At 40.4% G+C, this 14,904-nt stretch overlaps 1 protein-coding gene across 1 annotated transcript in view; it reads left to right on the top strand.

Annotated features, from left to right (window-relative positions):
* The window catches only part of CD109 (CD109 molecule), a 123,997-nt gene that overhangs the window by 65,291 nt on the left and 43,802 nt on the right, over positions 1 to 14,904 (top strand). Inside the window, exons 8-17 of the mRNA XM_026654616.2 lie at positions 842 to 938; positions 2,943 to 3,081; positions 3,486 to 3,595; positions 6,022 to 6,261; positions 7,848 to 7,949; positions 8,048 to 8,110; positions 8,889 to 9,065; positions 11,754 to 11,906; positions 12,630 to 12,704; positions 13,256 to 13,316. Of these exons, the coding sequence (XP_026510401.1) occupies positions 842 to 938; positions 2,943 to 3,081; positions 3,486 to 3,595; positions 6,022 to 6,261; positions 7,848 to 7,949; positions 8,048 to 8,110; positions 8,889 to 9,065; positions 11,754 to 11,906; positions 12,630 to 12,704; positions 13,256 to 13,316 (1,217 nt within the window). The remainder of the gene's footprint in view (positions 1 to 841; positions 939 to 2,942; positions 3,082 to 3,485; positions 3,596 to 6,021; positions 6,262 to 7,847; positions 7,950 to 8,047; positions 8,111 to 8,888; positions 9,066 to 11,753; positions 11,907 to 12,629; positions 12,705 to 13,255; positions 13,317 to 14,904) is intronic.

Here is a 14,904-nt window from a genome sequence, read left to right as displayed (position 1 = left end):
CCCCCCCCCGCGGGGGGGCGGGGAGGGCGGCCGGTGGCTTTTTTGCCTAGGGCGGCAAAAAAGCCAGAGCCGGCCCTGCTTCCCAATGACATTCAAAAACCTGAATTTGTTCTAGCTTTCAGATTAAAATTGAAAATATTTGTTTACTGTTTTTAATTATGTTTGCATTGTAGGATGCCTGGGGATTTTTTTTGGGAAGAATGCTAGATCAATGTATTACGTTATGGTTACTCTTCCAGGCATCTTTTAAAAATTAGGTCTGAATAAATTGGGGCTCCTGGTCTGTGTTAGCTCCATCTGGTAAGATTAGTGCAATCCTCAAAGGGCACACAAGTTCCTCCCTCACAGCCTTTAAACTCTACTGCACTAAAATTGTGCAACAGTCACATTTTGTTCAATAGCATTTTAAAAGTTTGACATTTTCTTATTTCTTATGAGTCAATGTCATAATTATTATGAAATGATAAAATGTAAAAAGTCCGACCAATTATTGTTTTTCTGTAGTTATTTTGATATTGATTGTTCTCGGATTGTACAGCACCTTGCTATGGATGAACAGTGTTTTATAATAATAATGGACTTCCAAGTGGCTGTGGGGGAAAAGAGCAGCACTTTCCACTTCTGTGCACATTCCCCACCCACAATTTGTGGGCTCATGCCCTTGATGAATTTCAACTGATGCCAGCTTTAAAAGCTTCTCATCATTTCAAAGTACAAATGTGCCGTAGTTTTATTTAATGCCATCAGATACATTTTTTATTTATTCTTCAGTCTTGTAAATTTTTCAGAAATCCAAAGTCATGTGATAATGGTTCATATGATCTCTCTTGTCATGTTTCAGGTATACTTATGGAAAGCCAGTGAGAGGAAGTGTAACAGTCACTTGCATTCCTGTGTCCCATTGGGGGAGCAAGAGAAATGTTACTAAAACATTGGAGGTGAGTCTTTGTTGACAATTTGTAGAGTCTTTATGAATGTAAGAACTTTGCTTCTGCATCCACTTCACTGCCAAGATGAACTATTGGAATAAACCCTCATCAACACTTATAAACACACATTCTATCCCCATTTCAGAGTGGTAGCCGTGTTAGTCTGTATCAGCAAAAAGAATGAGGAGTACTTGTGGCACCTTAGAGACAAACAAATTTATTTGATCATAAACTTTCGTGGGCTAAAACCCACTTTATCGGATGCATGCAGTGGAAAAATACAGTAGGAAAATATATATGCACGGAGGACATGATAAAATGGGTGTTGCCATACTAACTATAACGAGAGTAATCAAGTGGGCTATTATCAGCAGGAGAAAAAAAAAGCTTCTGTAGTGGAAATGGGCTATCTTAATTATCAACAGTTGACAAGAAGGTGTGAGTAACAGTAGGGGGAAAAATTAGCATGGGGAAATAGGTTTATTTTGTGTAATGACCCATCCACTCCCAGTCTTTATTCAAGCCTAATTTAATGGTGTCCAGTTTGCAAATTAATTCTGATTCTGCAGTTTCTCGTTGGAGTCTGTTTTTGAAGTTTTTTTGTTGGAGTATTGCGACTTTGAGGTCTGTAATTGAGTGACCAGGGTGGTTGAAGTGTTCTCCGACTGGTTTTTGAACGTTATAATTCTTGACGTCTGTTTTGAGTCCATTTATTGTTATAGCTAGTATGGCAACACCCATTTTTTCATGTCCTCTGTGTGTATATATATCTTCCTACTATATTTTCCACTGCATGCATCCGATGAAGTGGGTTTTAGCCCACGAAAGTTTATGATCAAATAAATTTGTTAGTCTCTAAGGTGCCACAAGTACTCCTTGTTCTATCCCCATTGGGAATCTTTTCTTCTGTTGCCTCATATTGTGTTGCTCACACACTGCTCTTTGTTGATTCTCCTGTTCTCTTCCCATAAGCCACTCCAGGCCTTTTTTCATATCACCCTCTGTACTTAAAGCATCTTCCCTGACTCTGAGCCAATCACCCACATTCTCCTTCACACCTTTCATCTAAACTCACTTCTTCCTGTTACTCTTCCATTGCTGGTCTCCATACCTGCCTGTTTTTCTCCCAACATTTTAATACATTCAATATATTGAAAAGAAAAAGCCAACTGAAACACCCTCACCCTTATATGGGACTAACAAGATGTATGTATCTTGTGTCAATTACGTTATGTGCAACAGCCAGCACATTGGGGCCCCAGCCATAATCTTATAGCTGGGTACTACCATCATACAGATATTAATAACTAGTAAGCATATCTCAGTCTTTCACCATTGTAACCTTTGTCATACTGGTCATCTCTGCTCACTTTTTGTTTACTATAATCTCTCACTATGCTATGTCTCAGTAGGTGCTCAGTACTTTATTCATAGATTTTAAGGCAAGAGGGGACCATTATGGTAATCTAGTCTGACCTCTTTTATAACATAGGACAAGTATTTGACCTAGTAATTCTTGCATTAAGCCCATATCTTGCGGCTGAGCTAGGTCATATATTTTAGAAAGACATCCAATCTTGATTTAAAGACTTCAAGTGATGGAGAATTAACCACATCCTTTTACAGGATCATATGCTCCACTTCTAAGCTTCTTGGGTAGGGACTTGTATTTCACTATAGAACACCATGCACTAATATTCTGGCAGTGTATAGATAATGAATATTCATAATAAAAAATCAAAATTTGCCAGGATCAGACCCTATTGTTGCTTACAGTTAAAAGACTGTTATTGATGATAGAATGATAGTAAATAAGAATGATGATTGCCAAAACAAAGTATTAATATCTTAATTCATGAACTGTAATTGTTGTTTTTTATTGAGGGAACTATCCGATTTAACTAGAAATAATGGATAAAAAAAGTTGTCCTGATTTTAAGTGCTTTGAGTTTTGATGACTCCATTGGAAAAAATCCAGTCAAACAATTTAAGATCTTTGTTTTCTCGTTATAGATAAATGGATCTGTGAACTTCACTTTTAATTACGCAGAGTTTGAAAACTTAACTACTGTCCAACATGCACGGTATCAGCGTGATATAGTTTACAGAGGGCCAACAGAAATTATAGCTGTAGTTACAGAATCACTTACAGGTATGTTACTTACAATATGCCGTTGCTATAGAAAACAAACGATCGAGCCATATCTTAGCAGTTTGTTTATATGCAGAAGGGCTCAAAAAGCTGTACCCTTCAAATCACGGGAGAGAATAGGGAGGATGGCAAATGTGTGGAGTGGAGCAGTGTAACTCATGGAAGCACTGTGCAGCCTCAGGGATCTGGCGCTGAGGGACAGGGTATCAGTGCGTATGCCTGGATTGTCAGGGCACTGGAGTCCCCAGTGGGAAGGATAGTGACAACAGCAGAAATGGGGGTGATTGGAATTAATGTTTGAAATACAAGAGAGTTTCCTCAGTATCGTGAAGAGCTAAGAGAAGCCTTTCAAAAGGATTATACATGAAATCATGTCTTCTGAACACTCATGATTACTCCAACAGGAATCACTCAGAATGCAAGCACCACTGTCTTTCCAAAGCAGAATGACTACATCATTGACTTTTCTGACTATGCTAGAACTCTAAAGCCTTCTCTGAACTTCACAGCTACTGTAAGTTCTTCTATTTAATTATGGTTTGTTCATCAAGATAGTTCTTGTGTAAGAAAAATAATCAATGTTCCTTTTATGGTTCTGCTTAGCTAAAAATGTCTGCTGAGGGTTAGGGGGAATTTACAAATTTATTCTAAGGACACCTCTTATTTCATTCTATTTGTGCCAGTAATTTTAGCATGAGTGTCATTTGCACTAGAAAATTATAAAATAATAGGAAATGTTGTAGAATGGATATTGGCTCAGGTACATGGGATAGATTTGGAGATGGTTGGTGATGGCTCTGGAGGAAAAGAGATTTTTCACAGGGTCTTTAGGATTTGCATCAGGGCTGATTATTTTCCATTTTGATACCATATTTCTGTTCAGTCAGAACACTCTATAGCTAGTCTGGATTTTTTAAATAACTCTGTTAGCTAATGAATCTCGCTCTTTTACTAACATACGCTTATTACTTAGCTTATTACTTAGCTGTTTTATAGAATCCTATAAAACTTGTTTATCCAAACACCTCCTTATATAAAAACCTCTGGTTTTTGAATTGGGTTATGTCCTCTGTGTTTTTCCTTTTATCTAAACCCCTGTCATTTAACTAAATCTCATGTTCCCAATTCTAGACAGATAAAAGGGTTTCTACTCTATGACAATGTCAGCATTTAACAGGCAATCACAAGTGCACCATGTAAAAGGGAAACACTTTAAAGTCTGTTGAAATGAGCCAAGTGAAATTTTTCGTTTGCTGAAGCTGTGAAAAACTTGGATCCAGATAGATAAATGGCAAGTGCTGAATATGAGAATTCACAGCAGGCCAGCCTAACCTCACCATTTAGCTGAAGACGATAGCCTCACAACAGGTGTCTTTGGCTTTTGGTTCTTCTCCCTTCCCTTGCCATCCTCTCAGCTTGCTCCCAGTCCTCATCCACTTTATCCTCCAAAGCAAGACACAGTGGGAGGTGTTGGAGGAAGCTGGTACCAGTGCTGAGCAGCTGACAAGCGAAGAGTGGGATTGTCAGCTATCCACACATAAGGAGCAGCTACTGATAAGTGGAGCTCTGAATATGAGATACACACATAGGAAGGCAAATTAATGGACTGAGGGGTGAGGGAGAATTAACAGTCTGGTGGGAGGGATAGACTTTAGATTAGGGAAGGAGAGAGATGAACTGTATTTGTGTGGGGATGAATTTATGGAGTGTGGGATGGAGAGGAGACTGGATATGCTATGGGGGAAGGGATTGATGGAATGTGAGAACTGATATAATCTGTGAAGGTAACTGAGGGATTTGAAGTGGAGAAGTTGTGTACTGGGGGGTGCTCATTTTGGGACTTTATGCAAATTTTGTGCAGTTTCTCTTCCTCAGGCTTTTTGATGAGCCCATGTCTGAATCAGTTCTGTTCCTCCTACACGTGAATTAGACATTGGACTAACCCTTGTTGCTACTGGCGCTCAATGTGCATACTTAGCTGTGAGGTGCTGCGGTGGTTTCACAAGAACACTAGTAATCTTCACAGTTGGAAAGGGGAAGGTTTCCCATTGTGCCCGCTTTGTCTTGCTTTCCATTCCATTTACCAGTCAGAGTCAGTATCATAGAATCGTAGAAATACTGGAAGGGACCTAGAGAAGTCCTCTAGTCCAACCCCCTGTGCTGAGGCAGAAACAAGTAAACCTAGACCATCCCTGATAGATGTTTGTCCAAAGTGTTCTTATAAAGCTCCAGTGACGAGGATTCCACAACCTCCCTTGGAAGCCTATTCAAGAGCTTAACTACCCTTACAGTTAGAAGTGTTTCCTAATATCTAACCTAAATCTCCCTTGCTGCAGATTAAGCCCATTACTTTTTGTCCTACCTTCAGTGGACATAGAGAATAATTGGTCACTGTCCTCTTTATAACAGCCCTTAACATATTTGAAGACTGTTATCAGGTCCCCTCTCAGTCTTTTTTTTCTCAAGACTAAACATGACCAGTTTTTTAACCTTTCCTCATGGTCAGGTTTTCCAAACCTTTTATCATTTTTTGTTGCTTTTCTCTGGACACTCCCTATGTGAAGTTTCAGACCTGGAATTTGACTTAGGGAGTTGAGGTGTCCTGATAGACATACCGCTACGCCGATATAACGCGACCCTATATAACACGAATTTGGATATAACGTGGTAAAGCAGCGCTCCGGGGGGACGGGGCGGGACTGCGCACTCCGGTGGATCAAAGCAAGTTTGATAGAACGTGGTTTCACCTATAACACAGTAAGATTTTTTGGCTCCCGAGGACAGCGTTATATCGGGGTAGAGGTGTATTGCAAACCTGAAGATAACTGCTGTTTTAAAAATATAACCATGTCATAAAAACGAACGTATGGTTACATCTTGTGAATCCTGGATTTATGTTGTGGCCTGTCTTATGAACACTTCCTTGTTTTTTGTTATTAGCTAAAAGTAACACGTTTTGACAAAAATCAGCTGACGGCCGAAGAGAGAGAAAATTTTGTCACAGTCACTGCAGAACAGTCAGACACAGTTCCTCACCATGCTGTATTCTCTGTGTACGAAAATGGAGCTGTGCAGCAGAGAAATGAGACAGTGCATATCCTAAATTATACTGTCCCAGAAAATGGAATCATTCACCTTGAGGTCCCGGTTCTGACTAATACGATGAGTCTGCTCATTAAGGTATTGTTTACATCATGAAAACTCAAAGCATTAATCCAGCACAATTCAAAGAATGAGACTGTAGTGGCTTTTCAACAGTACATTGCCTCTGACTTATGCAACAGCTGGTGTGGGGAGCAATTATTTATTGTTTGTATTACAGTAGTACCTAGGCCTTTGTCCTAGACACCACCTACACAGCGAGAGAGACTGCCTGACACTAAGTATACAAGACAGACAATGGATGGGAAAGGAAACAGAGGCACAGAAAGGTGAAATGGCTCACCCAGTGTCACACACTAGGTCAGTGGCAGAACCAGAAATAGAAGCCAGGTCTTCTGTTGTGCAGGCTAGTGCCTTATCCACTCATCTGTGCTGTCAGAATTCTGGTCCTCATGTGGGAGCTTGAAGATATTGGTGATTACCCTTAGAGGAAGAAGAGGGAAGGCATAAACTCTAGTTGTACTTCAGGTGATTCCCTATCTGTTTGTTTGCATAGCTCACTTGATGAATGGCACAGTGAATGCTATCCCCTCTGAGGGAAAGGGAGAACAGGGTGTTAAAATAAGAAGTGGGATTAATATTCAGGTCAAGGCCATGAGTAGTGACAAGATTCTGAGATCTTTGGAAAATTGTGATTGTACCTGGTTTGAGTTTGAGCTATCTCACCAGCTGTTGCTGTTTCTAGATGAAATTCATGGGGCCAGGTTCTGCTCTAAATCATACCAGTGTAAATCTAGAATAATTCTATTGGCTTCAGTAGAGTTACTCTGGATTTTATACTAGTAGAACTGAATAGAAACAGACCACAATGAGAATAACTGTAGTTGATATAAACTAATGGGAGATATGACCAACCAAGGAATTACTAATGTTATTAATGATAGTGCTTTAAAAAAATCTGAAAACTAATCACCGCTTAATTGCTTTACGTGACATGCCATACATGAGTACTATGAGAATGGCAACCACATGGCCCTGAATGTCCTTTTTCAAGGGCCTTCCTAGGGTCTCTGCAGTTTTGGTGGGGAAAAAAAATGGTGTTATGTAACCCCCTTGCAAAACCTGACTGCCTGGTCAGAGCCTGTGGGCAGCTGGACTGATGAGAATGACCGCACATATGGGGATCATGGATCAATGCATCTCAGGCCACTCTCATGTTGGCACTTTCTCCTTCTCACCACTTCAGGTCGGTTGTCCCCGAAAATCAGGAATCTCCCAGTTTCTTAAGGTTGTTCCAGGCTTGCAGTAAGGTTATCGAAAAATCTTTCCCGGTTTTGTAAACTTGCTTCAGAGCTGCGCCAAGTTCTGCTGAGCTGCTACAGAAAGGGAAGAGGCACCTTCATGCCCTCTCTCTAATCTGCCAAACCAGTCCCAGGTGTACCTTCCTGCCCACGCTCTTCACCATGAACTCACCCATCCCCATGCCGCATGTCTTGTTTTTTTCACTTGGATAATCTGGCCACCCGAACTATGTTGAAACCATATGTATATAATGTATATAACATTTTTAGTCTGTTTCATACAGTATGTAATGATAGCATATACACGAGCATTAAATAGATTTTTATAATTCTAGCAACATCCTTTTTTGTATTGTCTTACAGGCTAGTTTCCTTGATAGTGAAACTAACATAGCAGTTCACGGTGTATTCAACTCCCCCAGCATGACTTACCTCCAGATAAAAAAACCAAGACAAGATGTAAAGGTAACACATGTTCATATGAAGCTATACTTGCCAATAAAACATTACTGTCAGGTATTCATCATGGACACCTATTTAGCCCTATCATCATATTTCTCTAGGTTGGGATTCCTTTCGAGCTGAGTGTTGCAAGCAACAAGCTAATAAAGGAGATCAGTTATTTGGTAACGTACCAATTTTACATGTGTATGACTTGAGGTGATTGTTACCAACCTGAGATAAAGTCAAATGAGTAAAAAAAATGTGATTAAATATTTAAGAGATTTGATTATTATTGATTTGCTCGGTAAAAACAGTGGATCCAGTCCTTACTTTGTATTTGCTCAGTCCTTACTCAGAGGGAGTCCCACTGTCTGTCCCCTTGGAGCTGTAGGGGAGAGGCCGCTCTGCCATTCTTTTAAAGGGAGGAGTGTGTTCCCCTCTATGTCAGGCCAGCTCTGTTAGCTGATGAGCCTTAGCAGCAGTGTCAGCTCTCACCAATTAGATTGTGCTCATCTACTGGGCAGGGATGCATTTCCAACCCCTCCACCCCAAGAATCCACATGGGATCACAGCACATTCTAACCTCTGATGATCAAGATGCTTGCTGTTAGATGCATAGATTTCTATTAACAGCAAGCTGACCGAGTGTGACCTTAGAATCTCACATTTGACCTGAAATAGGGCACAAATCTATTTTTTCTTTTTTATAATGTAAGAGAAGGCTGCTTTTTTTAAAAAAAAAAATTAACAGTTTGGAAGTCTGGTGGTTCTCCTTGTTTTTTATGTCTTAGGAATAACAGGAATGTTAAGTATGGTCTTTCGTTGGTTTTGTTGGGATTGGAGGTCTGAAATGTATATTTGGTGAGCTTTCTCGGCACTGAAGTGAAGAATGGTGTTGATTTGTGATTGTAATATAGTTAGTATCTTATTATAACTTGGACATTTTATTTTCCCTTTCAGGTGGTAGCTAAAGAACAGATAGTGGCTGTAGGCACAGAGGTTTTGACAACGTTCACTTTAAAACCAGAAAATTCCTGGGCTCCTGTGGCGTGTATAAGTATCTTTTATATTGATGAGAATGGGGAAGTTGTAAATGATGCCCTGACTCTGTCTATTCAGCCTGTTCTTGAAAACAAGGTAGTAAATCAAAGACTGAGTTTGCAATGACTTTCTTTATATGTCTTACATACTAAGTAATAGTTCAGAATGGAAGATTTGCAGATATAAAAATCCTCCTCAATGTAGGCCTGATTCAAAGCTCACTGAATTCAGTGGAAAGACTCGCACTGACTTCATTGGCAGTTGGTTCAGGCCCTATGTGAAAGACTGTTTGAGGAGACATTGGGAAGATACTGGTATCATAGAAAACCAAGAGAGAGTTTCTTCAACTGTGATTCCCCCAGAACTGGACTAGAGAAAGATCCAGAAGGGCCCTACTCAGAAAATACAAGTGTTGTCCTCTCAGAGGAGCAATACTCCCAGCTGTGATATGAATCTGGAAGGCAGAAAACACACTGGAATGAACACGTTTCTGCTGTGTGGAGAGGAACCAAACTGTGGAGAGGCTGCATAGAGGGACTGTTTACCCCTCCCTCCATGAGTACTGCCAGTTCTCTTTGTGGCAATACAGAAGTGGTATCTGGGACAAGGTTGGCCAGTGGAAATTTTTATCCTGTTCAATAGAGTCAAATGTGTTATGGCTAAAAGGGGTAATGTGATCCTTGGATGCACGAACAGGGGAAACTCGAGTAGGAGTAGGGAGGATATTTTACCTCTGTATTTGGCATTGGTGCAACCACTTCTGGAATACTGCATCCAGTTCTGTTGTCCAGAATTCAAGAAGGATGTTGTAGAGGGGCAGAGAAGAGCTATGGGAATGATTAAAAGATTAGAAAACATGCCTCATAGGAGCTCAATATATTTAGCTTACAAAAAGAAGGTTTAGGGGTGACTTAATTACAATCTGTAAGTACCTACATGGGGAACAAATATCTGATAATGGGCTCTTCAATCTAGAAGATAAAGGTAGGATACAATCCAATGGCTGGAAGTTGAAGCCAAACAAATTCATACCTGAAATAAGGTGTACATTTTTAACAGTGAGGGTAATTAACCATTGGAACAATTTATCCAGAGTTGTAATAGATTATCCAACACTAGCAATTTTAAAATTAGTATTGGATGTTTTTCTCAGAGACAAGCTCTAGGAATTATTTTGTGGAAGTTCTATGCCCTGTGTTATAGATGATCACAATACTCCCTTCTGGCCTTGGAATCTATGAATATGCTGAACAATTTTCTTTGGAACCATCCTTGGGAGCTGAGCATTTTTTGTGGTGTTATAAACAGGTTGTGTGGCAAGGGGGTCAGAAAGCTGCAGTTCATACCCTACATGTGACACATTCCTGCTGTGTTGCATATCTGTGTTTTTAAAAGTTCAATAAATTAAAAATAACAATCAATAAAGATAACATAGCTGAGAGCTAAAACTCAGAAGTTTAAGATCAGAAACAGGAGAAGATATTTGTAACAAGAAAGCATATAGGGCCTTATCCAGCTCCACTGAAGTCAATGGGAGTCTTTCCATTGACTTCAGTGGTGCTGTATTCAGTTCCTAGTGAAGATTACAGTATACTTTATGTTACAGAGATAGGGCCTGTTCTTGCAAACCTTTGAGTAAGGACTAGTCTTGTGAGCATGGGTTTGTGGGAACAGGCCAAAATATAAGTATGTGATTAAAGTGCAATTTAAAGATGAGAAAACCAGGGAATCTTAAATACAGAGATAATAGAAAATTGGGAAGATGAATTAATGGGAATTAAATATTAGCCTCATGATTTGAGCCACTGAAAACTTCAGATTTGGAAACCAATGGGATATAATGAAATAATTGATCTTCTTCAAAGCTACAAAAATTCCAAGCTATTTCTACTTCTCTTTGTGAGGGGTAGCTATTGAAATTTCCTAAGTGCAGCAGAAACATGATCAGTTACTTCTGGGAGTAATTTATAGCCTGTTCTTGCATTTCATTTCAATAAATAACTCGGCAACCATGTTTTAAATGTCATTTAATCCAAACCCAACTCTCTTCATGAATCAGTCTGTTGTCTTATTTACAGTATAATAAGCAGTGATAATCACATTTACTTTAGCCATTGATAGTATGTTTGCCACTGGCCCAGACTTTTCACAATGAATGTAGTGCTGTGAAGACCTGTTTCTCTCCTTCAATTCATTTTTCCAGTCAAGAGTTTAGAGTAAAATTTGGTTCTTCAATTAAGAAAAGGGCAAAATTATTAATCTGAAACAGGAGTACTGAACTGGCATCTGTTCCTCAACCCCCTATTCAAGTACTGGAATAGCGTGGAAGGGCCAGTTGGAACCTGTGGGGCTGGTTTGCAGATTGAAAGTGTAACCCACTGGTCAGAGTGTGTTACACAACCCCTCTGTGCCCAACCCACAGAAGATGTGAGTGTGACTGCTCCAGCTACAGAACCTGGCGCTTTAGCTCAGACTCATCCTTTTAGCTCTAGTGGTCCCTTCAATACTCATTATTGGCCAAGATAGTGGCCATCACAGAAACAAAGGATGTCCATGGGGATGCTGGTGCTTGCCAACTACAGATCTAAGGAATCTGAGGGTTAAGGGAGCAGCATGTAAACCCTTAGCCCCTTCCAAGAGTTGGTGGGCACCATGCCTTCCCCAGCAAAACCAGATTCTCAGCTACGACTAATTAAAATAAAAAGCTCATGATTGAAAGCTCTTGGCTGACCCTGAAATATTGCTATGTAATTTAAACCAACATAATTTTCTTCTTTTTCTTAGATCAAAATATCTTGGAATAAAGATAAAGTCAATCCATCTGAGAAAGTCTCCCTTAAAATCAGTGTAACCGAACCCAGATCTGTAATTGGACTCTCAGTTGTTGACAAAAGTACAAAGCTCCTGGGAGAAAGTAGTGACATTACAGAAGACAGTGTAAGTAAAAGAAAAAAGCTTTGCATACAGTGTATTTCTGAAAAGTATAAGGTTATGGAAAGGTAACAATTTTTATGTTTTATTTTATAGATATAAATGCAACTTTGGGACTGATCTTGCAACCTTTACTTGTGTGAACAATTCTTACTCATTCAAGTAGTCTACCAACATTAGTGAGCTGCTTATGAGTATACTGTTTGTAAGATGAGGCCCTTTATTTGGAATTATACTTGTTCTGTCCTGTAAGTTTTCATTCCTTAGATATGCTAGAGGACTAATATTCCACTCAGCATTTCTTTTTCCAACACTTTTGAACTTTGTCCATCAAACTGCTATGTTTTCACAGTCAAATCATTTTTCTTTTAGGACCAAATAAAGTAGGAAAGCTCTTCACACATGCCCGCCACTTCCCGCAGCTCCCATTGGCTGGGAACGGCGAACCGCGGCTACAGGGAGCTGTGGGAACCATGCCTGCGGATGGTCAACGTCCACAAAATGTCTCGCGGCCCGCAATCAGCTTACCCTGATGGGCCGCAGGTTGCCCACCACTGGTGTAAGCCATTATTGCCTAACCCCATTCATCTGGTAACTCCAATTTTCCAGAGGCAAGAGATCTACTGTTTGAGGGATAGCTCTGCAAATTAACATCCTGTACAGTATATTTTATCTAAAGAATTGCATCCTGCTTTCACAATTTGCATTATTTTCTTTTTCTTTTCTTAGGTGCTTCATGAACTACATTTGTACAACACAGCACAATATTTTGACTCAATCAGAAGTCCTCTCAGTGTCTTTCAGGTATCATTTTTAAATCTAGAAGTTGGATTTTTTTCTCTTTAATTGTTTGTACATCCTCTGCAGAAGGAAAATATATTAAATATGCCTTGTAAAGTTTGAAAACTGTAGACATTGCACTGTTTTCATGCTTTCTACTGTGATTGTCAAGAGGGCATCAATTTGTTTTGGGGGAGAATTTAATTTTGTTTTACAAAAGTCTAAAAATGAAAGTATTCACAGAATTTTAATAGATAATAGTGAAATTCATCACTATGTGCCCATTTCAGAATGAAAACATGCAGATGAACTATCAGTCCACTGAAGTCTTTGTTCTTAATTCTTTTTTATTTACGCTAAAACGTCATGCCACCCTAAGTGATGTCTGATGGTGTGGTAAGGATTCAAAGTCAGAAAATAGCATTTGTTGTGGCATGCATTTGACTTGCTAAAAATTGACTTGCATTTAAAAAAGAAAGAAAGACATTTAAAAAGAACGAAAGAAACAAAAAACAAGATAATGAGTACTTTGCATGTCCTGTACTGAGATAGATTGTATGTTTTTTTTTATCCAGAAGTGCAACCTCTGGGTATTGACTGATGCAAACCTTCCAGAAGACAAGAATGATGTTCTCTGTAAGTAATAAAAATTGGCATAACCAAACCATTGTTATCTGCTAGGTCCAGAAGAGTTAAAGATAAACAAACAGGGCCAAATTCTGATTAGTTACACCAGGAAAAACCCAGAGTCACTCCACAGAAGTCATAGACTTACCTGTATGTAAGCTGGTGTAATATGGGAGAATTTGGCCTACATGTTTTATCTTTGATTTGAATAACTTTCTTTAACAGCATGTATTTTGCGTATTTGTCAGGATTATGTTGTTGTCTGAGGTGACAAAAGATCCATCGGGGCTTGAAGACAAATTCCTGAAATAGATATTTCAAATACAGACCCTTCCTCCACAGCTGGAGAGGGTTCCTATCCAGGGGCGGCTCCAGGCACCAGTGCACCAAGCACCCACCTGGGGCGGCAAGCCATGGGGGACGGCCTGCCAGTCGCCGTGAGGACGGCAGGCAGGCGGCTTTCGGCGGCATGCCTGCGGGAGGTCCGCTGGTCCTGCGGCTTCGGCGGCAATTCGGCGGCGGGGACGCCAGTGGCGTGGCACCGGTGGACCTCCTGCAGGCATGCCGCCGAATCCACGTGACCAGCGGACCGCCCGCAGGTGCACCGCCGAAAGCCGCCTGCCTGCCGTGCTTGGGGTGGCAAAAAACATAAAGCCACCCCTGTTCCTATCCAGCGGAACCAGTGTGGTTCAGCTGTGCAGCTTGGGTGACTAGATTTGTGTGCAATGTACTTGAGGTGAGTTGCACTCAGCATGAGCTCATTACATCAAGCCTGCAGGGCTACTACATAGATCCTTTCACCCTCTGTCTTGTGTGTGTGGGTACATAAAACCTTACTTCATATGACTGAATAATCTCTGTGGAGCACCTCTGCAGCTATTTTACAATCTAGGGAGAAGAATTCCTGTCATTTACGTTGCATCCAGCCCAGCTAAATCAAATTCTAGGCTCATGATTAAATCTTAAGAGTCTGATTTTGTAAATGCTTACTGACCTGAGCAGTCTTAACCACTGTGACAAGGCCATTGGCTTCATCCCTAATGACTACCCTCATGAATAGGTGTTTGCAGGATTGCCACCTGAGATGCTTGGAGAGTTTTGGGTATAAATATGGGGTAACACTTTCATAAGTACTTAAATCAATTGATGGGACTTAGGCTCCTAATCAACTTAGGTGCTTCTGAACATGGGACTTAGGCTATTTTGCATTTTTTCCCTATGGACTCTATGGATTCTGTCCATGCTACTGCTGCCTTGACATGAAGTGGCTGTAAGTGACCTGGACCTGAGAGGTGCTTTGTGTTTACAACTCCCATTGACTTAAACAGCAATGGCTCAGCACCCCTGGCATAGTTATATTCATACGGAGTATATGTATACCCCTAAAGAGTAGGGTATGTCTACACAGCATTTGGAAGCAAGCGGGAGTGAGCCCTTGGGCTAGTGGGGCTCACACTAGTGCTCTAAACAGCACTTTGAGGTTGTGGCTTGGGTGGAGCTTGAGGTCTGAAGCCCCCACCCCCAGACTTCAGAGCCTGAGCGCCAGCCGAAGCTGCAACTTCAAAGTACTGTCTATACAGCTACATTTAGAGTGTAG

Source organism: Terrapene carolina, unplaced genomic scaffold (genome assembly GCF_002925995.2).
Source record: "Terrapene carolina triunguis isolate 2854851 unplaced genomic scaffold, T_m_triunguis-2.0 Scaffold42, whole genome shotgun sequence".
In the NCBI taxonomy this organism is placed as follows: domain Eukaryota; kingdom Metazoa; phylum Chordata; order Testudines; family Emydidae; genus Terrapene; species Terrapene triunguis.
This window is presented reverse-complemented; position numbering and strand designations above follow the sequence as displayed.